General features: G+C 37.3%; 1 protein-coding gene and 1 pseudogene across 2 annotated transcripts in view; one reads left to right on the top strand and one right to left on the bottom strand.

Annotated features, from left to right (window-relative positions):
* Positions 1–3,687: 3,687 nt before the first annotated feature.
* On the bottom strand, positions 3,688–3,867 carry LOC111151221 (annotated as a pseudogene).
* Positions 3,868–7,729: 3,862 nt separating this feature from the next.
* LOC111151648 (DEAH-box helicase 40) overlaps positions 7,730–25,082 on the top strand; it is a 47,970-nt gene continuing 30,617 nt past the window's right edge. The window contains exons 1-9 of one of the 2 annotated variants that reach the window (XM_022509775.1): positions 7,730–7,907; positions 8,765–8,932; positions 9,933–10,078; positions 12,136–12,255; positions 12,448–12,675; positions 12,884–12,950; positions 14,098–14,229; positions 22,985–23,084; positions 24,899–24,985. In XM_022509775.1, the coding sequence (XP_022365483.1) occupies positions 7,796–7,907; positions 8,765–8,932; positions 9,933–10,078; positions 12,136–12,255; positions 12,448–12,675; positions 12,884–12,950; positions 14,098–14,229; positions 22,985–23,084; positions 24,899–24,985 (1,160 nt within the window). In that variant the 5' untranslated portion in view covers positions 7,730–7,795. The remainder of the gene's footprint in view (positions 7,908–8,764; positions 8,933–9,932; positions 10,079–12,135; positions 12,256–12,447; positions 12,676–12,883; positions 12,951–14,097; positions 14,230–22,984; positions 23,085–24,898; positions 24,986–25,082) is intronic. The other variant, XM_022509776.1, reaches the window with a different exon arrangement.

Raw genomic sequence — 25,082 nt, 5'->3', positions numbered from 1 at the left:
AAGAAAATAAGCAATCCTTCCCCCTCTAACGCAAGCTGACAAAAGACTTGAATAGACACTTCATCAAAGATACACGGACTACAAGTAAATACATAAAACGATCAACATCTTTGCCATAGAGATATGCAGATTAAAACCATAATGACATACCACTACTACCTATTTGAATGGGTAAAACAAAACAAACAAAAAACCTGATAATACCAAGTCCTAGGAAAAGTGCTGGGCAACTGGAATTCTCATACATGGCTGGTAAAAGTGCAATGCTTTGGTCCCTTTGAAAAAACAGTTTTGCAGTTTCTTATAAACCTTCATTTATCTGTCATTTAACCCAGCAATTCTACTTCTAGGTATATACCCAAGAGAGATGAAAATGTATAATCACTCAAAAACCTGTATATCAATGTTTGTAGTGACTTTCTGCATGATCACCAAAAACTGGACCACATAAATGTCCTTAACTAATGAGTTGATAAACAAATTGTGGAATACTACTCAGACAAAAAGGATTGAACTATTAATATATATTACAACTTATTCAATTCTAGATGGAACTCAAGGTAATTATGCTGAATGAAAGAAAAAGCCAGACTTAAAAAGAATACATATTATATGAGTCCATTCATATGAAATTTTGGAAGAAGCAAAACAATAGAGACAGAAAACAAGTCAGCGGTTTCCAGGGCCTAGAGGTGAAGAAAGAGGCCGACCCCAAAGGAGCACAAGGATATTTGTCAAAATGATGGAATGTTTTATATCTTTATGATAGCAGTGGTTACAAACCATATGAACTTGTCAAAATTCATAAAACTCTCAACTATACACTAAAAAAAAAAGGATGAGTTTTATCATTTGGAAATTATGCCTCAATAAACCTAACTACTCTCAAAAGATTTATAAACAGGGGCACCTGGGTGGCTCAGTGGGTTAAAGCCTCTGCCTTCTGCTCAGGTCATGATCCCAGGGTCCTGGGATCGAGCCCCACATCGGGCTCTCTGCTCTGCAGGGAGCCTGCTTCCTCCTCTCTCTCTCTCTGCCTGCCTCTCTGCCTACTTGTGATCCTGTCTGTCAAATAAATAAATAAAATCTTTAAAAAAAAAGATTTATAAACAATGTTGATCACAGATTTTAATGTTAATACTTAAAAGTGTAAGCTCTTTTTAGGGGCACCTCACTGGCTCAGTTGGAGGAGTGTGTGAATTTGATCTCAGGGTCATGAGTTTGAGACCCACTTTGGGTGAGAGATTACTTAAAATAAATAAACTTAAACAAGTATAATCTCTTTTTTCCTATTTTTTTAAATGAAAAAGTTGTACCATAACTGAGAAATTAATAAGGAAAATAAAATATTAAAGTATAAAATATCTAAGTATTTAAATTAAAAATCAAGATATCTAAAATATATGGCCTTAAAGTAAGTAATTCTAGGGGTGCCTGGCTGGCTCAGTTGGAGGAGCATATGACTCTTGATGTTGGGTTTTGAGTTCAAGCCCCACAATGGTTGTAAAGATTAGTTAAAAAGAGTCTTAAAAGTATCTAAATATATACAGATTTTAATATAATAATATAATGTTAGTAAGTAATGTTAAGATTAGTAATTTTTTATCTTTTTTTCACTTTTTGGTTTTAGAGTTAAATTGTCAATGAAAAAATTGTTTTTCAGAGAAATACTGTTTCATTTTTCTTTCAAATAATATTGATTCTAAAGTTTCAAATAAACCCAGCTTGCCACCTTCAGGCAAGTGAAAGATTTACAGAGACTATGACTGGTAATAGAACATTAATTTTGTAGATTTCTCAATAACCCATAATTAACTATATCTTGATCACTCCATTATTAATGCCTTTGTGAGATTTCCTCTATATGGGATCTTTCCCTGGCATTTACTGGAATATTACCAAATTTCAAATCTCAGTTCAAATGCCACTAACTCCAAGAAGCCTTCCCCTGATTATTCTAGCTAGTTTTTCCTCCTCTAAATATTTTATCTCCTTGAATACATGTAATGTCATTGAAGGTAGGGATCATGTCTTACACATATTTTTATGCTTCTGTATGGCTATTAAAAAGGATACATATAAGAGTTGTGTATTCTGATATTTGTTGAATGAATACAAGAATGAATGAATATGAAGTTAGAGTAATCATTGAGCCTTCCTTTGAAAGAGGCATTATTTTACTAATACAATAATGGAATTCTACACTTTTATTTAAGATTATATGCATATGTGTAAAGCATCACTTTTCATTGACAATGATGAGAAGTGTCTCAATCCTTACTGATTTCTCAATTGAATTATATCACTGATGAATGATTTCATGACTGCGTGGTGAGAGGCTCTGTGATACTAACTCAGATCTTAGTATCTGGACACCAGAAACATGAGATTAAAAAGATAAGGAAGTGTGATGATTTCTCTTATTATTATTATTTTTTAAAATATTTTTCTTATTTATTAGAGAGAGAGAGAGAGAGAGCATGAGATGAGAGAGGTCAGCGAGAGAAGCAGATTCCCTGCCGGGCAGGGAGCCCAATGTGGGATTCCATCCCGGGACTCCAGGATCATGACCTGAGCTTAAGGCAGTCGCCCAACAAACTGAGTCACCCCAGGCACCCTCTCTTATTATTTTTTATATAAGATGGATTTAGACCTCTATTTCTTTTTTTTTTTTTTTAATGTATTCAATTGAGAGAGAGAGAGAAAGAGGAAGTGTGAGTGGGAGAGTGGGGAGGGACAGAGAGAGAGGGACAAGCAGACTCCCTGCTGAATAGGGAGACTGATGCAGGGCTTGATCCCAGGACCTGGAGATCTGATCTGAGCCATAGCAGGCACTTAACGGAGATGCCCCTCCCCACCCGACCCCACCCCCCTTTTTAAAAGATTTTGTTTATTTACAACAGAGAAAGAGAGAGGAGAGAGAGTGTGTGCAGGTATGCACGAGCAGGGGGAGGGGCAGAGGGAGAAGCAGACTCCCAGCTGAGCAGGGGAGAAGTGCGATGATTTCTTTTACCTTGGACTGAAAGGTGGATACTTCTCTAAGTTCTATTATATGTCCATCTATTATTTTCCTCCAAATCTCCAAATTTCTAACATCTTACAGGCATATTAATAGAATGTATAACAGTGGCTTTGGGTCTACCAGCACATCCCTCATAGAAAAATTCCCAATTGTTTCTGTCTAGCTCTACCTAGTTTAGGGAGTGAGGTTCTTCACACTTCCTTCCTTCCAGGATGTACAATGTATCAAGACTGTTAAACAACAAACTGGTAACAGGTTTTGGTTGTTTTCTTTCTTTCTTTCCTTCTTCTTTTTTTTTTTTTTTTTTTTTTTTTTGTGGTGCCCCTCAATTACATTTATTCATGCCACAAAGGAAACAACGTGAGGTGCCTGGGTGGCTCAGTGGGTTAAGGCCTCTGCCTTTGGCTCATGTCATGACTCAGGGTCCTGGGATCGAGCCCCACTTTGGGTTCTCTGCTTGGTCCAGAGCCTGCTTCATGCTCCGCCCCCCGGGCTGCCTGCCTCTCTACTTACTTGTGATGTCTCTGTCGAATAAATAAATAAAATCTTAAAACAAACAAAGGAAGCAACGTGTCTACAATTGTAAGTCTTCCCATCTAACAGAGCTTGCTGAGATTTACAGCCAGACTGAGGTTCCATCTGATGTGTACTCCAAGTAAAGCTGGTTAATGACCTGGAGCAGGTGCAGGACTCAAAGCTTTCAAAACTTTACTTCTCTTATCAGCAATCCTGATTTTACAAATGAGGAAGCCCCTCAACCACATTCCTACCCAAATCTCCTTGTAAACCTGGGTATACTAGGGCCTCATTGGGATGCAAACATTTTTCACAAGGCTTTGAAGCATCTAAACACAGGACCCCTGGCTAATTCCCACATGGGCAACAACTTGGAAAGGTCACTTTGATTTATTTACTTTAAAGATTGATTATTTATTTATTTATTTGAGAGAGAGCATGCGTGTACACATGTGGTGGGGAGGGGCAAAGGGAAAGGGCCAAGCAGACTCTGTACTGAGCAGGGAGACTGAAACAGAGCTAGATCTGAGATCTCAGGACCCCAAGGTCATGACCTGAGCCGAAGGTAGATGCTTTATCACTTAACCAACTGAGCCACCCTCACCTTGGTTTATTTTTAAAGGAGGAGGGTTCCACGTTTGAGGATGGTTCATTTTTCTGAATTCCTTCCATAAGAATGTTCAATTGAGCCTTTTTCTCTTGCCCACTTTGAGGGCTCTATTCCTTCTATTATTCCTCCCTTCTCATTACATTCTTCCTTCTCCCTTCTTTCTTTCTACATCCAGTCCTCACAGTCTTGAGAGAAAAAAATAATAGTTCTTCATGCACAGGAGGCTCTGGTCTTGGCCCTTAGGTCAGCAGTGTCCTTGGATCTCTGTTTCTGCTCTGGTGAGGGCTGGAGAGGAAGAAAGGCCCTTGGGTTACAAGTAAGATAGAAATAGGGAAGGTAAATACAGAGAATCAATCAGATTCATATTCTGAGATACAAATATGCCACAAATGCTGATTTATAATGCTGCCTTAACTCAAAGTTTTTGCTGTCTCTTCCAACCCTGCATCCTTTCTCAAAATGTGAACTTTTCCTCCTTCATCAGTACCTCTGTGTTTCAACTCTCACAAACACACTTTCTTTTTTTTTTTTTTTAAAGATTTTATTTTTTTATTTGTCAGAGAGAGAGAGAGGGAGAGAGAGTGAGCACAGGCAGACAGAATGGCAGGCAGAGGCAGAGGGAGAAGCAGGTTCCCTGACAAGCAAGGATCCCGATGCGGGACTCGATTCCAGGACGCCGGGATCATGACCTGAGCCGAAGGCAGCCGCTCAACCAACTGAGCCACCCAGGCGTCCCACAAACACACTTTCTGATTGTACCTCAATGATTTCATGACCACGTCTCTTTAAAATTATCATACATACACTGTAGCAGTGGCATCTTGTTCTGGCTATTCTTTTCTTTCCCTTTTACTTACCTTGGTTCATTCTAACCAAACATCTCCAAATACATTGCACATATTTTCAATTTGCTCTCTAATTCTCTTCTCACCCACTTGCAATCTGGCTTCTCTCTGCCTTTCTTTACCAAGACAAATATTGGTTTGGTCAAATTCACGAATTACAAAAAAAAATGCATGTACTTTGACATTACAGCTCATTCTCTTTCTGTGACTTCCTGTTATGATTAGCTTTCTACAGATCACCACTTGTCTGGTGTTTGTAACTTTCTGGGTTTTATTGTATTAATATGTTTGATAATTTTTCTTATGCTCCATTAATTTAAGTTGTAACATTGATTCTATAGTCTTTCTTTCCTGAAGATGATTTTAAAATTCTATTCCATTTTTGTAAATCTCCAATATTGAGCCTCCTTCCTGTCTTTCGGAGGATCAGAAACAAATTGCTTGGATTCAAGAACATTTTGAAAGGCTACCTATGAAATAGCAGCAGAGTGCAATTTGTACTTCTCACACTTCTTTAAATATCACTTCTTTCAGGTTTTTCTTGTGACCCAAAAATAACAGGAAATTGATTCAATGTTGCTGCACCACTAAAATTTCTTAGATTCAACGCAATCCCCCCTCCCCTGTTTTTACTATCTGTTATCTTCTTCGCCATTGTAATTTGTAAACTTACTGGGCAGGAAATAATTGTTGATCTTTTAATTTGGAGTAGCCTGGAGTACATGGCTATTAATGGTAACATGTTTTGAATGTCCTTGGTTTTAAAATCAACGATGTTAAACAACATTTGAGCTTTTCACTTTTACTTTTCCTCATTCTCGGTTTGAGGATTTTTTCCTGGATACTCTCATTAGGTGATTCTTAATCAAGAATGGAGCCATTCTACAATAGGTGACTTGCAGACATTGAAATAAAATATATTAGGCACCAAGATATAATTTAGATAATTCCATCTCCCATTACAGTATAGTGGTTGTTCATGTGGCAAATCCTGGTCCTATTGCTTGTTTTGTTGTCTTGAGTGAATTTGTGAGCCTTGATTCTCTCGTGTGAAAATTAAGTGTAGTAACAACTTACCTGAGTTTTTGTGAGGAATAAATGAAAAAATTCATATTAGATGTTTGTATATTAAGTGCTCAATAAACGTTAACTAATTGGTCTGAAATTATTCTATTCATTTTCTTATAAAGCGACCTCAATAGAACTGCCATGTACCAAATAACTTGCTGGGTACTTACCAATACTATGCCTGTACTACAAATAATTTTTGCTTTTTTATTTTTTTGGTTTGTTTTTCTGATTTGTAGTATTTCAAATTTCTGACAGAATCCAGAAGGTTGGGAGATTCCTTTAATGGATGAGAGAAATCTGAGATGTACTCCTATTGCCAGGTTTATTCCTGTAGCCCCCAGGTTTTGGAGATAAAGAGCTGTTAGCTGCATTTCATTTGGTATCATTCAAAACCCAACAAACTTGGATTTTAGGAGATGCTAATCAGTCCCACATAAAATCAATTGATAATTTTTAAAATTTTTTAAAGATTTTATTTAATTATTTGTCACAGACAGAGATCACAAGTAGGCAGAGAGGCAGGCAGAGAGAGAGGGGGAAGCAGGCTCCCCGCTGAGCAGAGAGCCCAATGCGGGGCTTGATCCCAGGACCCTGAGATGATGACCAGAGCAGAAGGCAGAGGCCCAACCCACTGAGCCACCCAGGCGCCCCTGGTTGGTACATTTTTAATGAGCCCAGAAAAATCTTGGGAGTCCAATGACATCTTTTAAGCGGGGTTGGATAGGAGCATGCTGGCCTTTAATTAATGGTGAAGGGACAACTTTGAGTTGTCTCCTTTGGCACTAAGTGTTGGTTAATCCTAATAGTAGGGTTGGTTGAAAAGACCAAGAAACAATATTCTAGGATTGATTTTGTTACAATTGACACTATATACAAAATTGGAAGGTTCTACAATAAGATCTGTCCCCTCAAAGTACCTTTTCTGAAAACACCGCCCCACCTCTGACTGTTGCATATTTAACTTTTCTGCTGTAGTGGTTTCCAAGAAATCCATATCCATCAAGTGAGCTTGATTCCTCTGAAGATCAATAATTCACTCACCGTCCAGAAAGTTCAACAGGTATTGATGGCCCATTCAGAGTCACATTGCAGGGCTGAGTTGTACCGTGGTTTTCTAAAGTTCCTGCTCTAGCTGGGGCAAAGGGGAATAAAATAACTTGAAATGCAGGGCCCTATGGAGGAAATGAAGAGCTGTGGCACGTAAGCTTTGGGCACTACATAACTAGAAGTTCAGCTCTGCAACTCAGTAGTTCTGAAATGAACAGGTCATTTCAGAAGGAGCAAGGTGAGAATGTTTTGTGGAACGATGCACTCCAGGAAGGTTCCAGCTCCTGGCGAAGGGTCACATCACGTTAGGTGTGTGAGGGCAGAACCGGGTTACGGTGACCAGAGTTTAGGCGAGGAGGGTGACCTTCCTCTTCTGCGCACAAGGTAAGTAGGGAAGGATCCTCTGGACCTTGGGCATGGCGTTAACGCCCTAGGCGCAGCGCATACCTGTGAAGGTAGGAAACCCTCGGGGCTGGGCCCTTGGCTGGTGGCCTCGCCGAGCCACGCCGGTGGTGAAAGCTTTCCGGCGGCCGCGCGCCACGTCACCTAACAGCTCCCCCTCCCCTTGTTCCAAGTCGCACGCGCGGAAGTAAACACCTAGACGTCATCAGGGCGCGTCTTCGCTTTTCCCCTCCCATCTCCCCTGATCGGTGGACGTGCTCACCTCTGCTCCGGGCCAGGTCTATGTCCCGGTTTCCCGCCGTCGCGGGCAGGGCGCCAAGGCGGCAGGAGGAGGATGAGCGGTCAATAGACCTTCAGGAAGAGCGGCCTCCGGCTGTTTCCATCGCTGATAGAGGTGCGGTCCGCGGGACGCTGCGGAGGCCCGCGGGAGTTTCGGCATGGGGGTTTTGGGGGGATAAAAGTCCGCCTTTGGCGGGCAGAGAAAAGTGAAGAGGAGACCGCAGCGTTCTCCTCGCCCTCCAAGCCGGAGGCGAACTTTGCGTCCAATGAGCACTTTGGTCTAGAGGGGGGCGGTCCCAGATCCAAGTTGGGTGAAGACCTTGCTGGGGGACAAAAAGTGAACCCCAACGCCTAGACGCATTCTTCTCTTAAGGAGGCTCATAAAGCCTTTGTTCTCTACCCATCCATCCCCCCCCCCCCCACCCCCCGCCACTCGTCGGGCCGCCAGCCTGCCTTTGGGTACGGTATGAAGGGAGCCAGTTTCCAGGAGCCAGTTTCCATGGTTACCCACCACTTGGCCTTCTGGGATATCAGTCACTCTGAACAGGGACCTAACTTGAACCATGAATCAGAAGCAAACACAGGTGTTTTTTTTGTTTGTTTGTTTTTTTTTTAAATTCAGCTGAGAGTCTCCTGCTGTGTTCTAGCTTTTGGTCTATTGTTTAATAAAATTGGGTTTTGTGCTTCTCTACAGGTATGCTTGCATATACATTGCCTTGTGCTAGGCTTACTTCGTCAAGTACTCTGAATCGCATCAGCAAATGCTCATGTTGTTAGATTTTACCAAAAAGTTGTTCTGGGCTTGTGAACCCTCACATACAAATTGGACATAGATGATTTATCTGAGAAGTAATGGACTGATCTCTTCCAGTCCTAAAATTCTATTGTCTTTTTCTGTTCAGTTCTGGGAAATTGAGTCAGAGATAGCTTGACAGTCCTTTTAATTGCAAAATTGTTTCTCTGTTATTACAGAAGAGAAAGGATGCACATCACAGGAAGGAGGAACTACTCCAACTTTTCCTATTCAAAAACAAAGAAAAAAGCTTATTCAAGCTGTGAGGGACAATTCGTTCCTTATTGTTACTGGAAATACAGGAAGTGGTAAAACAACTCAACTCCCAAAATATCTATATGAAGCAGGTAATTTTATTCTGGGATAATATTGGGAGTATTTAAAAATAAATCCTCGTAAAAGCTAATAGGACTTCTGTATTGCACAGATATCCACCATTTGTTCTACAGTCCCAATTCTTCTCTTGGTACAGCCCTTCTACATCTTCCCTGCTTTTTTATGGTCTTATTTCATGTTCGGGAATTAACTCAGATAACAATTTTTCCATTTTTAATTACCATAATCTTAATTATAGGTAGATATTGATTCTTTGCTATAGAATGAGGTTGACTTGCAGTAGACTGTTAACCATTGGGTATTGAAATAATTTACAGGAATATGGTGATACCTCTTGCTGACATTAGTATTTCTTGGTTCTTTTTCCAAGTATTATCAGGTAAATATTTATTCCCTGACTCCATAACCCAAGTCAGCTAACAAATTATCCCTAAAGTGTCTTTTCCTTCTATATGGTAAACTTTCTATCATAAGGGTGGTATAGAGCAAAATTATATTGGATGTTATTCATTTAAAAAATAAAAATTTCTTAGCGGATACTCAGTCTCATGCATCAGATCTAATGTGCCATTTATTAAGACATACCACTATTTTACATACTATTGATAAAGGAAAAAAATACCATCAACTGTAAGACACATCTTACAGAGACTAAAGTGGTAAAAAATGGATCTGTGAAAGGTGGTATATTTAAACTGGGGGGAAAAGTAAATCCTTAGGAAGTCTATGAAATTTTATGGATTTCTAGGAATTAAACATTTTGGCTTACTCTTTCAAATAACTCTTTAGACTGAAACTGGAAAACCTAATAAAAACATATATATTTTGAGTGGAAAATATGTATTCTTGTTTTTTATTACCACTTAAATTTCCATGGTCATGTTGTTATTTTGGAGAGGTTTTTTTTTTGCAAACACTTGAAACAGTTTGTGTTGATTGGTCTGAAAGAATTTAGCTCCAATTGGAAGCAATTGTTAATAATTTTGTGGTTTTTTCCTCTGATTTTGGTAGGGTTTTCACAACATGGTATGATTGGTGTGACTCAACCACGAAAAGTAGCTGCTATATCAGTTGCTCAGAGGGTTGCTGAAGAAATGAAATGCACTTTGGGATCCAAAGTAGGGTACCAAGTTCGTTTCGATGATTGCAGCTCTAAGGTATAAAAGTTTTATTGCTGTTCAAGTCCTGTAAACTTATAGAAAGATTGGAGAAAGTTATGAAAGATTTTAACTTCAAATTTGCATTTATATTTTAAAGAAACAAAGCCCCAGATTAGGATTAATTTTTGTTGTTCATTGTTAAATGATTTAGCTTGGAAGTGTTTAATAGTTTTACTATTTTCTCCCTTCTCAACTAGTTTACAAGTGACAGTTATTAAGGATTCTCTTGTGTTTTTTAGCTGTAAGACTCCTCGACCTGTAACTTATATTTGTAATATTTAAAACAATCTTTCATTGTACTAAAATATATATAACGTAAAATTTACCATTTCAACCATTTTTAGGTGTTACATTTCATTGGCATGAAATGCAGTTACAATGTGTATCCATCAACACTGTATTTTCAGAATGTTGTATCATCTCAAACAGAAACTATATCTACTAAACATTAACTCCCCCATTCCCTCCTCCCTCCAGCCTGCAGTAACTTCTGTTCTACTTTCTGACTTTACAAATTTGCCTTTTCGGTGCTCCTGGGTGACTCAGTCGTTAAGTGTCTGCCTTTTGCTCAGGTCCTGGGATAGAGCCCCACATTGGGCTCCCTGCTGGGTAGGAAGCCTGCTTCTCCCTCTCCCACTCCCCCTGCTTGTGTTCCCTCTCTCGCTCTCTCTCTCTCTGTCAAATAAATAAATAAAATCTTTTTAAAAAAATCAACCAAACAAATTTGCCTTTCCTAAGTACCTCAAATAAGTTGAATCGTACAGTATTTGGTCCTTTGTGTCTGGATTGGTTCATTTAGCATAATGTTTTCAAGGTTCATCCATATTATATATTTGTATTCTTTTTTTTTTTTTTTTTAAAGATTTTATTTACCTATTTGACAGAGAGATAGATCACAAGTAGGCAGAGAGGCAGTCAGAGAGAGAGGAGGAAGCAGGCTCCCCGCTGAGCAGAGAGCCCTATGCGGGCCTGGATCCCAGGACTCTGGGACCATGACCCGAGCCGAAGGCAGAGGCTTTAACCCACTGAGCCACCCAGGTGCCCTATATATTTGTATTCTTGAAGTCAGTTGAAAATAGACAACTCAGCAAAGTCAGTAAGCAAATATTTATTGAGTATCTTCTATATTCAGGGCACCAAAAAATTTAAAATTGTTTTCTTTTTAATAGTTAATGGTTATAATTTATATTCCTTCAGGATTTTTTAATCCTATACCAAATACAGAACAATTCCTAATTAAATACTGTCCCTAATAGGAATGGCCATCAATTATAGCACATAGTTACTCCCCAAAATACTATGTTTGCATTCCCAGTGGTTACTGCTGGGGAGTTTTTCTTTTTTCTTCCTTTGTTTTCTGTGTGTACTGTTGTTAACTTTTAGCTTTTGGACCTTATTCTCACCTTGTTTTAATGTGAGGCAATAGACACAATTTTTTTTAAGATTTTATTTATTTGTCAGGGGAAGAGAGAGCTCACAAACAGGGGGAACAGCAGGCAGAGGGAGAAGCAGGCTCCCTACTGAGCAAGGAGCCCCATGTGGGCCTTGATCCCACGACCTTGCAGACGTTTAGCCAACTAAGCCACCCAGGCATCCCTGACAGACACAACTTTTAAAACAAGCAAATAGGGAAGAAGAGAGTGATAGGAAATTGTGCACCAAACTATTTCCTCTGCCTTTTCTTCTGAGTCCTCTAAAACAGTGGCTGAGACAGGGAGATGGATCCCATTTCATTGTTTCTCACAACTTGATCATGGGAATCCACCACATTATCTTACCACTTTCTCCAGACTACTTTATATCTCATTGTCCCGTTCTATTGCTTTATCCTGGAACATCCACCTTAGTTCCTTATCTCTGTCCCTGTATAGATCACAAGTTTTATAATTTATCATCCTTGTTATTAGACTAATTTATGTACTTTTTTATTTAGTCAGATTAGGTGAATCACTTAATGTCTGCACATTTTGGGGGGAATTTAGTCTGCGAAGCAGGGTGAATTTCTGTAACACTGTATATATATAAGTTGATTCACTCTGCTGTTTGAACATTAGGAAACCGCAATCAAATATATGACTGATGGATGTTTACTGAAACATATTCTGGGAGATCCAAATCTTACCAAGTTCAGTGTCATCATTTTAGATGAAGCCCATGAGAGAACTCTAACTACAGTGAGTATTTTAATATGCTGTTGTTACTAGTTTACTTATTTGGGGTAGCTTTTACCCTGTAGAGAATTTCCTGGTCTTACTTACATTTTAATCTATTGACATAAGAATTCTTTAGTTAGGAAAGCAAAATATTTAAAATAAATTGGTTGGTAGGTATACTTGTCACTTATTAGAAATTTACTTTTTTTTCAGGACATCTTGTTTGGTTTATTGAAGAAGTTATTTCAGGAGAAGTCTCCTAATAGGAAGGAACATTTGAAAGTTGTGGTGATGTCAGCAACCATGGAATTAGCCAAGCTCTCTGCATTCTTTGGAAATTGTCCAATATTTGATATACCTGGAAGGCTTTATCCAGTCAGAGAAAAATTCTGCAATTTGATTGGCCCACGAGACAGAGAAAATACTGCATATATTCAAGCGGTATTACTTGGCATCCTTTTTATGTCTTTTTATATTTATGGTTCCAGTTGATTGAGTAGTTTAGTAATTCATTTGTTCCCTTTTATTTTAACGGCAGCCCTTATAGGTCATATAACTTTTGAGAACCAAATTTAATTTTTCTGTGGAATAAGGGGAGTGGGGGGACTGTATCTCCATCAACATATTATGCTTGTGTTTCTTGCTTTAGATTGTGAAAGTGACCATGGATATCCATTTGAATGAAATGGCTGGAGACATCTTGGTTTTTCTGACTGGTGAGCATTCAATATCAGTTTTAAGAATTTTACTATTTATATAAGAGCAGAATGTGGCACCACAATAGAGTGTTACTTTTGTTGGGAAATCTGGGCTTTAACTCATATTGCCTTACTTTTGTATGATTATCTAAAAGTTTTAGATATTCTATCTTATATAAGATACAGAAGATAATTCTATACTGCCATAAAAACTGCCAGTCTTATGAGGAAATATATGTAACACACTGACTTTTTAGTAAAAAGATATTAAATGGTAGGGTATTAATATTTTTATTAGTCTACCTTATATAGAGCTGTTACCACACTAAACAGTCCTGGATCTGAATGACTCATTTCATTATTTCAAAAGACATCCTACTAGTTCATTTCTTCTTTGAGTGGTGGGATGGTACTGTGTTATAGCAGTACATGAGGTGTTGAATCCATGTCTCATAGGCCTTTTTTGGAAGTAAAAAATAGATTAATTAAATCCTAAACTAGTGTGATTCTTCAATTAGCAGCATCCTACTAACAGAAATGAGTCATTTCATCATTCACCTCCTACTCTGCCTTGTACTGATGTCAGAAGTGAGACATGATCTCTGCCTTTTTCAGGTTACTTAAGTATTTTGAACTACACCTAAATGCCGTATCTCTTGGACTAGATTCTTTTATATTAATGATTAACTTTACTGCGTTTTCCTCAAATACTGTGTTAACAAGATGATAAGCTTGAAAATTATAAACATTTTTATTTCCGTAGAGGTTTAAATTCCTTGGGAACTGGTGTTTTTTTTTTTAAAGATTTTTATTTATTTGACAGACAGATCACAAGTAGGCAGAGAGGCAGGCAGAGAGAGAGAGGAGGAGGAGGAAGGCTCCCTGTCGAGCAGAGAGCCCGATGTGAGGCTCGATCCCAGGACCCTGGGATCATGACCTGAGCCGAAGGCAGAGGCTTTAACCACTGAGCCACCCAGGTGCCCCTGGTGTTTTATTTTTAATTCTGTTGTTGAGATTTGGTTCAACTTAGGAGTTCATCTTCTTTAGATCAAATGAGATTTAAAGTAGCTATTGTGCAAAAATAATTTTAATCTAGAAGGCTTATTTTTTTCATTCTTAAATTAATTTTGCTGTTGCTGACGTTATTTTCCCTCCCTCATTTCAGGTCAGTTTGAAATTGAAAAAAGTTGTGAGTTACTTTTTCAGATGGCAGAGTCTGTTGATTATGATTATGATGTTCAAGATACAACTCTGGATGGTTTGTTAATATTGCCATGTTATGGATCTATGACAACAGGTAAGTCCTTACTAGAATAGAAAATTTGACTAATTTTAAAAAATTATTGAATAATCTCATATGTACAGAGTAGTGTATTTAAAGCGTTTAGGTCAATTAATTTTACAAACAACTAATTTTTTTTTAAAGATTTTATTTATTTGTTTGACAGAGATCACAAGTAGGCAGAGAGGCAGGCAGAAAGAGGTTGGGGGGCAGGCTCCCTGCTGAGCAGAGAGCCCAATGCGGGGCTTGATCCCAGGACCCTGAGATCATGACCTGAGCCAAAGGCAGAGGCCCAACCCACTGAGCCACCCAGGCACCCCCACAAACAACTAATTTTTGTAACCAACACCCAAATTATGAAGTAAAACTTTAAGGGAACCAACATTCCTTGAGAGAAGTGATTTTTTTTCCTCAAAGTCTTTTCATACTCACTTTTTCAGGAGCCTTGGACACTCGCCCACACACACCTTGATATTGTTTAAGAGTGGGCTCTGTCCTCTCAGCAGAACAGAGATAGTGTTGGTAATTTTTTGATATTAGTACTATAATTTCTTGATAGTAGTACCATAAGTCAAACCTAATTTAGTATTGCCAGAGAATTTCTAGAAATCATATATATCCAGGTACATCTGAGACTAAGCACAGTGGATTATTTTCTTTTGAAGTAGCACACAGTCTACTTTTCAAGAATGATGCTGTTCTTTTGTAATTTCAAACAGCAAATGCAAACTCTTATTCTAATATTTGTTCATAATGTTGAATTAGGTTTAAAATTTGTTTAGTAAAATTACTTTATTATGGAACTTGATATGTAAAATTAAAGGGGATTTATTTAGAGTTTGATTGTGGTTAGCATTTAATGTAGTGTAAAAAGCATTTGAATGTTTTTATATTTTATATGTATTGTTGTTTTTGTTGAGTAGGTGGTTGTTAATCTTGTGTTAACAAAAAAAGTTTACAAATATGTGTTTTGGTAAATAACCATAGACCTCGTGCTATTTTAGAAATCTCTTTTGTGATGATATTGGGCCCTTGCCCTCCGTATGGATATCTATTTTTAGGTTTTTGTATTTTTAAGGGAATTTTTAGGGTCATTATTAGATATTTAAGGTTCTCATTGTTTTTTGGAGATTTGATATGCTGGCTCCTTTAAAAGTTACTTTGTTTACTGCTGAGGTAATTCAGAACTCATTACGGTTGTTTTGTTATTGACCATTAACAATATAAATGTATTTTTCTATATAAGTAATTTTATTCTTTCCTTTATTATTGTCACAATGAAAATAACCTGCTGAGTCTGCTATTGTGTCTTGTTCAATGGCCTGAAAAACAGTTTTTATACTATTAAAGGTTGCAAATGACTTCCTCTTTCTCAAATCTCATAGTTGGTTTTTTTTTTTTTCATTAGTTTGTATTTTGATTTTGTGATAATAATGCCTCCTTGAAATTCTGTCATCTGGGGTAATATTTAATTGCCTGGTTGTCCTGACCACTCTTTCTCTAAGTGTGCTGCCCTCCCACCCTTCCCAGACTTTTTTCCTCTCTAATGTGACTCTTTTTTAAGGTTTTATCCTTAGCTTTCTGTTTTCCTAGAATTCTCTGTTTCGGAGAGGTTGACTATCTCTAGTTAAGTCTCACTCCTGCATTCTAGAACTTCTGGATCTCCTCCCAGGGCTTTCTAGTCTGTGCGTCATATCATCCTAGATCATTTAGTCCAAATAAGTGATAACTCCTACAGGTAGTTTTTTTTGTTTTTGGTTTTGGTTTTTGTGTGTGTTTTGTTTGTTGTTTGTTTGCTTTTGTCTTGTCCAAATCATTCATTCTTCTTTTTCATTTTTCATTGTCATTGTTAGAGTTGGGATCCTCAATTTGCTTTCCTGAGTTGTTAACATAACCTGCTAACCTGTTTTCCCTGATGTAATTTACCATCCTACCTGCAGTGGTAAGCATCATCTTTCAAAAGCACGGATCTGATTGTGTCAGTTTCCTGTTGGGTATCTCAGCCATTCCCTGTTACCAGCTGAATTAAAATGCTAACTTAATAACTTGGCATTCATTATTCTTCCAGTGTGATCTCAGCCTGCTTTCAGCCTTAATTCCCAGGGTATGAGATTTTCTGTGTTGGCGTATATGTGAGAATGGTAAAGATGTAGAGCTGGCTGTCAGTAGAGGCATTACTAAGGAGGGTTTTGCTTGTTTATTTTAGTTTCCCTTTGGTTCCAAGGGCTCTAGAAGGGTGAGCTATTGGTGATCCATTATGAGCATAATAATATTTATGAGAGCAATTTCTAACAATGCAAAGAGGCATTCAAATGGAGCTGATGAGATACTGAGTAATGGATGAAGTTGAGAGTAGCAGGTTCCTGGGATCTTAGGCTTTTTTTTTTTTTTTTTTTTTTTTGTAAGTGTGACTAATACAAATCAGCACGTACTTTCTTTATTATTGCTACTTCGGGTGGTGGGGAGAAACACTATTATAATATTATTATGTCTTAGGAACATAAAGCTTATACTTGGGAGTGAGGAAAGGAAAGAAGGGTTTCCTGCTTGTAGCCTTTTGTGAAGAGGGCTCAAAAATGACTCAGATCTAGGTTTAGTAAATAAGTGAAGATTATGAGGTGGGTATGTTGTATTTGCTTTTATTTCTGGGCTAGTCATGACGGTGGCCGACTATTTTAAAGGGACATCTTAAGGTATCTCCCTAATTGACATAAAAAAAAATTCTCAACTGTCAGATGTGAAGAAGTACTATGGTATCCCTTCTAATGCCAAGATTATGTGATCCCACTCCCTGGGCTGAACTCCTAACCCGCATCCTTTGAGGTGTTTCTCTCAAGCTGAAAGTGTAGGCAGTTTTTTTTATTCCATTTCCTTCCCCATCTTTTTGGTGACAGCATTTGATATTTCCTTAACTTGAATCCTCCTTTCCCTTTTATTTTCTCCTCTTACTGGCTGAAATCCTGCTGTTTTGTTTCATAAGTACAACCACCTCAATGAAAACCTTCCCTGATTTCCCACCTCACAACTGGCTTTGATCTCTTCTTTATTTAAACCTCATGGTGCTTTGCTACACCTCTTGTGGCCCTTAACACATTCTACCTTGTGTTATGGTTGCCTCATCTCCTTTCTGAAATTGTGAACTACTTGAGTATTATGTGTTAAAAAGTCCTGATTAGATGTTTGTTAAACTGAGTTCCAGATTTTTTGCTTTCTGCTAGACATTCTGTTATGTCTTGTAGCAAAACACTGGCTGTATCTAGACCCCTATTCTTGTTTCCCTCAAACTGTTTTGCTCTAGGAAACCTGGGTGGCTCAGTTGGTTAAGCAACTGCCTTTGGCTTAGGTCATGATCCTGGAGGCCCCGGTATTGAGTCCTGCATCAGGCTCCCTGCTCAGCGGGGAGTCTGCTTCTCCCTCTGACCTCTCCCCTCTGATGCTCTCTCATTCTTTCTCTCTCAAATAAATAAATAAATAAAATCTTGAAATAACAACAACAACAAAAAAAAACCATTTTTGCTTCTGAATTTCCTCTTTTGTTCAAGATTTTGCAGTTCTTCAATTTTACTGAAATATATCTGTTACTTCATAAGCAACAAATATTTGCATGGAATTTGACTATTTTAGCACTAAAAGTAATTATCTGAATTCAGTGCTTCTTAGCCTTTTTAGAGGGTGGAGTCTGAGATTCTTTTTAAAAGATAATGAAAGCCATGGTTTCTTTCTCTCGAAAAATACACATATACCTGTAAATATTTTTCTTAGATAATCAGACTTCTTTATTGAACAGATAGAGACTAAGTGATGTTCCTGAGGTCACATGGGAAACCTGCATTTGGTAACTGGTTATTCAGTAGGGGGTGAAAAAATAGTACCTGTGTTTTCAGAATACATGAAGAAAAAGAAAGGAGCTTTACCTTGGATAGCGTATATTTTAAAAGAGGAAAACTGCACATTTAGTTTATTGCATTAATCCAAAAGTAGTTTTATTTCTTTCTTCTTCCTGCAAAACAAAGACATCTCATTTTGGCAAGTGCCTAGAATTTGGCTTTGTTGGTGGTAATTTCCTTAAACGTTAAGATTAAAGATGAGGGGAGAATAAGGCTAGTGAGCTTCACATAAAAACTTTCACTGTACCCTTTCCAAATGCGAAAATTTTTCCTTTGGCTTACAAAGCATACATAGTTGTAAAGAATACATAGTTGTGGAGTATGTAGTTGTAAAATATAATCAGAAAAGGAAGAAACATAAACTTAGAGCTCAGCAACACACTATTAATATTCTGAGGTATATTGTTCTAAGCTTTTTTAATGTATTTAAATATATTTTTATTGTTTAGCTTTCTCTAACAAAAAAATGACATTTTGTTTTATGTGTTCTTACTGTTTTTCTCTTTAGCCCTTTGTAGAAATTTTTAAAGTGTAGAAAAGTACAAAAACAATTCATTTCCCACTGTGCAGAATTAACACACTCTTAATGTCTCTGCATTTTTGCTCGTTTTCCTTTAAGAAAAATCATTCAATTAAGGAAAAGTGATATAGTTTCATTATAAAAAATTCAAGCAGTGTCCAAAGTTACAAAGGTAAAAATAATCACCTCAAGTTCCTCCATTCAAAAATAACCAGATGTAGGGGCGCCTGGGTGGCTCAGTGGGTTAAGGCCTCTGCCTTCGGCTCAAGGTCATGATCCCAGGGTCCTGGGATCGAGCCCCGCATCGGGCTCTCTGCTCAGCGGGGAGCCTGCTTCCTCCTCTCTCTCTCTCTCTGCCTGCCTCTCTGCCTACTTGTGATCTCTGTCTGTCAAATAAATAACTAAATAAAATCTTAAAAAAAAAAAAAACCAGATGTGTGTGTGTGTGTGTGTGTGTGTGTGTGTGTGTGTCTTTGTGTGTGTGTGTACGTATAGAAGGATATGGAAGTAAACAGGTGGATTGATAAAAATACTTTTTATTTATTTATTTATTTATTTATTTATTTTTTAAAAGATTTTATTTATTTATTTGACAGAGAGAGAGAGATCACAAGTAGGCAGAGAGGCAGGCAGAGAGAGGAGGAAGCAGGCTCACTGCTGAGCAGAGAGCCCGATGCGGGGCTCGATCCCAGGACCCTGAGATCATGACCCGAGCTGAAGGCAGAGGCTTAACCCACTAAGCCACTCAGGTGCCCCGATAGAAATACTTTTTAAAAGTGAGATTATGCTGTTAGTTGCTTTTTTAGTATTTAATTTTACGTGAATTTACTTGAAGGAATTGTTAAATGTCAAGTAACTTTCTTTACCATATGAGAATATGATATAAAAGGTTGCTTTCAAGTCTAAAAAGATGAACAATTTTAAGAAGTTGAAGTTAATCTCTTCTTTTTAGACCATGTGTGATTGGAGATCTTACCTGCTGATTCTCTGATTGAAAGATAAGGACTTAAGTACTTTGACTCTTCTGTATTTTTCCATTCTGATTTTTGTTAGTTATTTTTACATTGTTTAGATGTTTATCATCAATATTTTTACCATGCTTTTTCCATTCTTAAGTTACTTTTGGTTAATTTTCGATTGCCTGGGTTTTGTTAACTTTTTTTTTTTTTTAATAGAAGGGCTCTTGAGTGCTGCTTTTTGTTATTACCCTTTTATGTTTGAGAATGTCTTGCTTTTGCCTTTACACTTGAGCGGCATCGCGGCTGGGTTTTATGTTCTTGGGTCACACTTTCTTTTCCTTAGAACTTGGTAGATGTTGTCCACTTGGCTTCTGGCATTGAATGTTGCTGTGGAGAAGTTAGAGGCCAGCCTGGTTTTTTTTTTTTTTTTTTTTCCCCCTTCTTTGTGATTTGCTTTTTCTGTCTGATTGCCTGAAAAAATTATTTTTAATTTCTTTGATTTTTAAAGTTAAGTGGTTTTAATTAGGATATTTTTTGGTGTTGAATATTTTATATTAAAATTTCTTGGAATTTGATGTGCTTTTTTTAAAAAATCAACTTCGTTGGGGTATAGTTTACATACAATAAACTATGCTTGTTTTAAGTGTAGTGTTCAATGAATTTTGACAGTGTACACACCCGTGTAAAGACTACCACAAACAAGATGATCTTTTATGTGTTGTTTGTTTTTTTTTTTAGATTTTTGTTTATTTATTTGACAGAGTCACAGCGAGAGAGGGAACACAAGCAGGGGGATTGGGAGAGGGAGAAGCAGACTTCCCGCTGAGCAGGGAGCCCAATGCAGGGCTCGATCCCAGGACCCCGAGATCATGACCTGAGCCTAAGGCAGGCGCTTAATGACTGAGCCACCCAGGTTCCCCTATGATGTGTTCTTTGGATCTGCAAATTAAGTTTGTATTTCAGGGAAACTCTTTTGTGTTATATCTTTGAATATAATTTTTATGTACTTATTGGTTTATGTACTTCAGGGATACCAATTATTCTTATGTTGGATTGCCTGTCTTCCATATTTTTTAGCTTCCTTCTAGTTACTTTTTTAGTTGCATTTACTGATTATTCAAGTGTTTTCTCTGTGTCAGGAATTTCATTTTCAGCTGTGTTACTGAGAATTCTCAAGATATTTTGACTCACCCAAAAATAACTTCTTGGGGGCAGAGGGGTGCAGTTTGAGCCAAGCAGTGTTGTACTTCTTTCTTTTGCTCCAGAACTGTCATCTTTCTCCCCCTTTGGTTGACAGTTTCTGTTTATTACTTTAAGTTGTGTTCTTTTTCTTCTCTTTCTCTTTCCCTCTCTCTCAGAAATAGTTCTGCTTTGGAGTCTCTTGGGGGGACTTTGGGACAAGATATTCTATGAGGAAGTTTCATTGGCCTTAACATATAATATGTCATATGCATAGATCTAGGATTGTTCCTTCATTTTGAGTGTTAAGTGGTCTCTCAATATCCTTATTTCTTGGTAGACTTTGGACATCTTTTTTGCCTCTTTGCCAATTCCCCACCCTCCCCATTAATAACAGCCTGGGACCTTACTGCGTCGTAATGAAAGTATTCCATTTCTTCTTTCCTTCCTGGAGAGAGAGAATGTGCTTTAGGATATAATTAACTTTTTTTTTCAAACCTTTATAAACAAACATAAAACTGGTATGTGTTGGAGCCCCTAGTTGGCTCGGTCAGGAGAGCATGCAGCTCTTGATCTCAGGGTTGTGAGTTTGAGCCTCACATTGGGTTTAGAAATTACTAAAAAAAAATAAACTGGTGTATGTTTGTACTTGGGGAATATGGTATTAAAGTGTGTGGGTGAAATGGAAATGAAATAAACGTGAGTCTTGTCAAAACAGCAGTTTCAAGACTTCCTAATTGATTATAGTGAACAAAATGGTAAATGAAACTGAAATTTTTCTTGAACTGAACATTTAAAATATTAGGTATTTTTAGAAATGGATTGATTGAAAAACAGACTTGATTATAGGTAAACATGTTCAGAAAGGACATTTTTAATTTATGTAAATTTTTAGGGTAGTGTGGTAGAAAGGATGTTAGCTTACTATTTATATAATGCATTTTTTATTTATCAATTCATTGAACTCTATTGAACACTTTCTGTGGTCCAGACATTGTTCTAGGTAGTGGGGATATGTCTTGAAAAAAAGAAAATCCTTGTTTCATGGAGCTACATTATAGTAGAACAAGTAGATCATAAATAATGTATAAGCATAATTTGAACTACAAAGTAGTATAAAACTCCTTTGAACCATCTGGAAGAAATGAGCTACCTAAGTCTAATATCTAAAAAATAATTCTTAGTCAAAGTTAACTACAAATCCTGTTTTTGCCAGATACTCTACTGTTTGTAATTTAACAATTTTCAGAATGCATTGACACTGTCCTTTATCAGCCTTCACTTACCTTCTTTCACCCATACCATAATCATTTCCTTGCAAGCATTCTTAACTCTCTTGCCTTATTTTGTGCTTAACCTGGCAGGAGAGCAAATCTGGCCAAATCTGTCTTACTACTTAATTTACACCCAGTCCCCTCAAGGCTTGGGAAGAGCCAGGAGCCCAGAAATATTGTCTTAACTTTCATGGCTAATTCATTATTTTCTTTTTAGACTTTCCTTCATGTACTTTAACAACTTCCTTGTGGTTCACAAGTTCATTTTTCTTCTTTGCAAGAGACTAGCCTAATCAAATAGAGCATCTCTTGGACCTTATTCCAAATTCCAGGAGATTGCCCCAGCCTGGGGGAGATGTTTATCTTTGGTTCCATAAACTATGGCTGGAGCAACAAGGTATAGTACAAGCATTGCTGCTGGGGTTCACTCTTCAGAATCTGTGGTTAGGGGAAATTAGTGTGATGTTACTTGCATAGAGAGGTAGCCATCAGAAAGATACCCCAAAAAGTGAAAACCACTTAGCTGGTCAATCTTTAAGGTATGTAGAGGTCTTTAATTGTAGTTCATGGATGGGCTACGGTGAGTTCCTGAATACCCTGAAATTGTTTGAAATGTGTGTGTGTGTGTGTGTGTGTGTGTGTGTGTGTGTGTATACATATGTGCCTTTTAATGGAGAAGAGGGCTACAGTTTTTAAATATTCTCAAAGGGAGCTGTGACCTACATAAAGGATTCTTCTATAGGATTTTTTTAGCAATAATCTCTGATTTAATGGATCTAGAAATGTTAGCAGTTAAAAGGTGAGGCAAACATGAGTTTCGCTATTTTGAATTCAAGATAATTAAAGAGGTGAAGGAAGCATGACTTTTAATGAAAAGAAGTTAGTTTTTCAAAAGTGGAGTTTGACAAATGCATGTTGTAAATTAACATTTTCTCTTGACATGTATTTTAGATCAACAGAGAAGAATATTTTTGCCCCCTCCACCTGGAATTAGAAAATGTGTCATATCCACCAATATTTCTGCAACGTCTTTGACAATAGATGGAATTAGGTACAACTTTTAAAGTTTCTTTTAAAGCCAAGGAAGCCACTTAGCTTTGAGTTTGTTCCTCTGTGTCCTCCAGTAATTTCCTTGTCACCTACTTGTAATCACCTACTATTTTTTTATAATTATCGTTTATATGATTAGGAAATGGAGTAGGAGGTACACATAATATTCCTGATTATACTTTTTAACTACTTTTATTTGGCAATTTGTAGCTTTGTCTTCCCAAATATAAGATTATGTGTAATGCTTCATGGGTTTCATTTTTCATTATTCATTAACTAGACAGGCAGAGCTGTTTTTGTATACTCATTATCAGGATATACCTAGGATAATAAGATACTCCCTTCTCATCTGGCACCTCCACTTGGTGGAGTTGTGTGTCCAAGTATTGTACATCCAAGTGTTTAGCTGAAGGTACTGTTTCTCACTTTTCACCTTTTTGTGAAATGAACTATGCTATGAGTCTCTTATTTTTTAAAGTAATCAATGGTGCCATCAATTTTTGAGTAAATTAAGTGGAGAAACCCTGGGAAATTTTAAGTCTAGACTGATGGTTAATGTGAAGTTCTTTTCGTCTTTTGTCCACAGCCCTTTTGGATTTTTATCTTTTATCCAGTATATTTTATGTCCTTAACTAAAAATCTGTCTGTTTGCCACGGGAAGGCTGGATCTGAATCTCAAAGATCCTATGTCATTCTTTTGTGTAAAATGATCACCCAGATCTAAGAGAAAGTTTAATTTCTTTTGGTTTTCTCTTTTACTTTAAAAATAATTATTTCAGTAAGGGCTTTCACTTCTTTGGAGTAAGTCTTCCTCTGTAATTTTCTTTTTCCAGCAAAGGCAGAAGTCATTAAATAATATGTTTTGGAATGTTCCCTTAGTGAATGATGGACTTACTACAATTCCTAACTTAGTTTTTTACCTGACCTGTTCTCTGTTTAGTTGACTTAAATGGTGTTGTTAAAGGCTACCTTGAATTAAATTCTAAACCTGTTGGAGTGGTCTAGAGGTGACTTTCAAGTTTGTTCTTTTAGAGGAGAAATTCACATAATATAAAATTAACATTTAAAAGTGAACAGTTAATATTTAGTACCTTTACAGTGTTGTACAAACACTAACACTACCTCTGCCTACTTCTAAAACATTTTTATTACCCTAAAATAAAACCCTGTACCCTTTTAGCAGTTATTCCCTATGCCCCCCTCCATTCTAGCCTTTGGGAACCACCAGCCTATTTTCCGTTTTTATGGAGATTCTGTTCTGAGTGTTTCATATAAATGGTTGAACAATGTGTGACCTTTTGTGTCTGGCTTCTCTCACTCATCGTGCCGTCCAGGTTCATCCACATTGCAGCATGTATCAGCACTTCCATTCATTTTTGTGGCTGAATAATATTCTGTTATATGTATATACCATAATTTGTTTATCCATGTATCCCTTAATGGTTAATGGGCATTTAGGTTATTTCTGCCTTTTGGCTCTTATGAATAGTGCTTCTATAAAAATATGTCTACAAGTATTAGCTGAGTACTTCTTTCAGTTCTTTTGGGTATGCACTGAATAATGTAATTTCTGGGTCATGTGATAATTCTGTGTTTAACATTTAGAGGAACCTTCAAACCTTTTGCACATTGGCTTAACCATTTTACATTTCCATTAGTAATGCACAGGGGTTCTAATTTCTTGACTTTCAAGTTTTACGTTTAATATAAAAGGCATCATATAGTTGCTAGTGTGGTAGAAAAGGAGAATCCGAATTGGCTAAAAATCAACAAGTCTTATATTCTAGAAACTTAACTGGTTTTCATTCTTCTTAGATATGTGGTAGATGGTGGCTTTGTGAAGCAGTTAAATCACAATCCCAGATTAGGGTTGGACATCCTGGAGGTGGTTCCAATTTCAAAGTAAGTCTCTATGTCAAGCTTTTTTGTTCAAAGAACAGTTTATTAGGTCGTTTTTAACGGGTTAGGACCTATGATGTTAACTACTTAGTACATTTTG

Source organism: Enhydra lutris, unplaced genomic scaffold, assembly GCF_002288905.1.
Source record: "Enhydra lutris kenyoni isolate GAN:26980312 unplaced genomic scaffold, ASM228890v2 scaffoldscaffold26, whole genome shotgun sequence".
NCBI lineage: Eukaryota > Metazoa > Chordata > Mammalia > Carnivora > Mustelidae > Enhydra > Enhydra lutris.
Note: the sequence above shows the minus strand (reverse complement) of the source record. Positions and strands in the feature narration are given on the sequence as shown.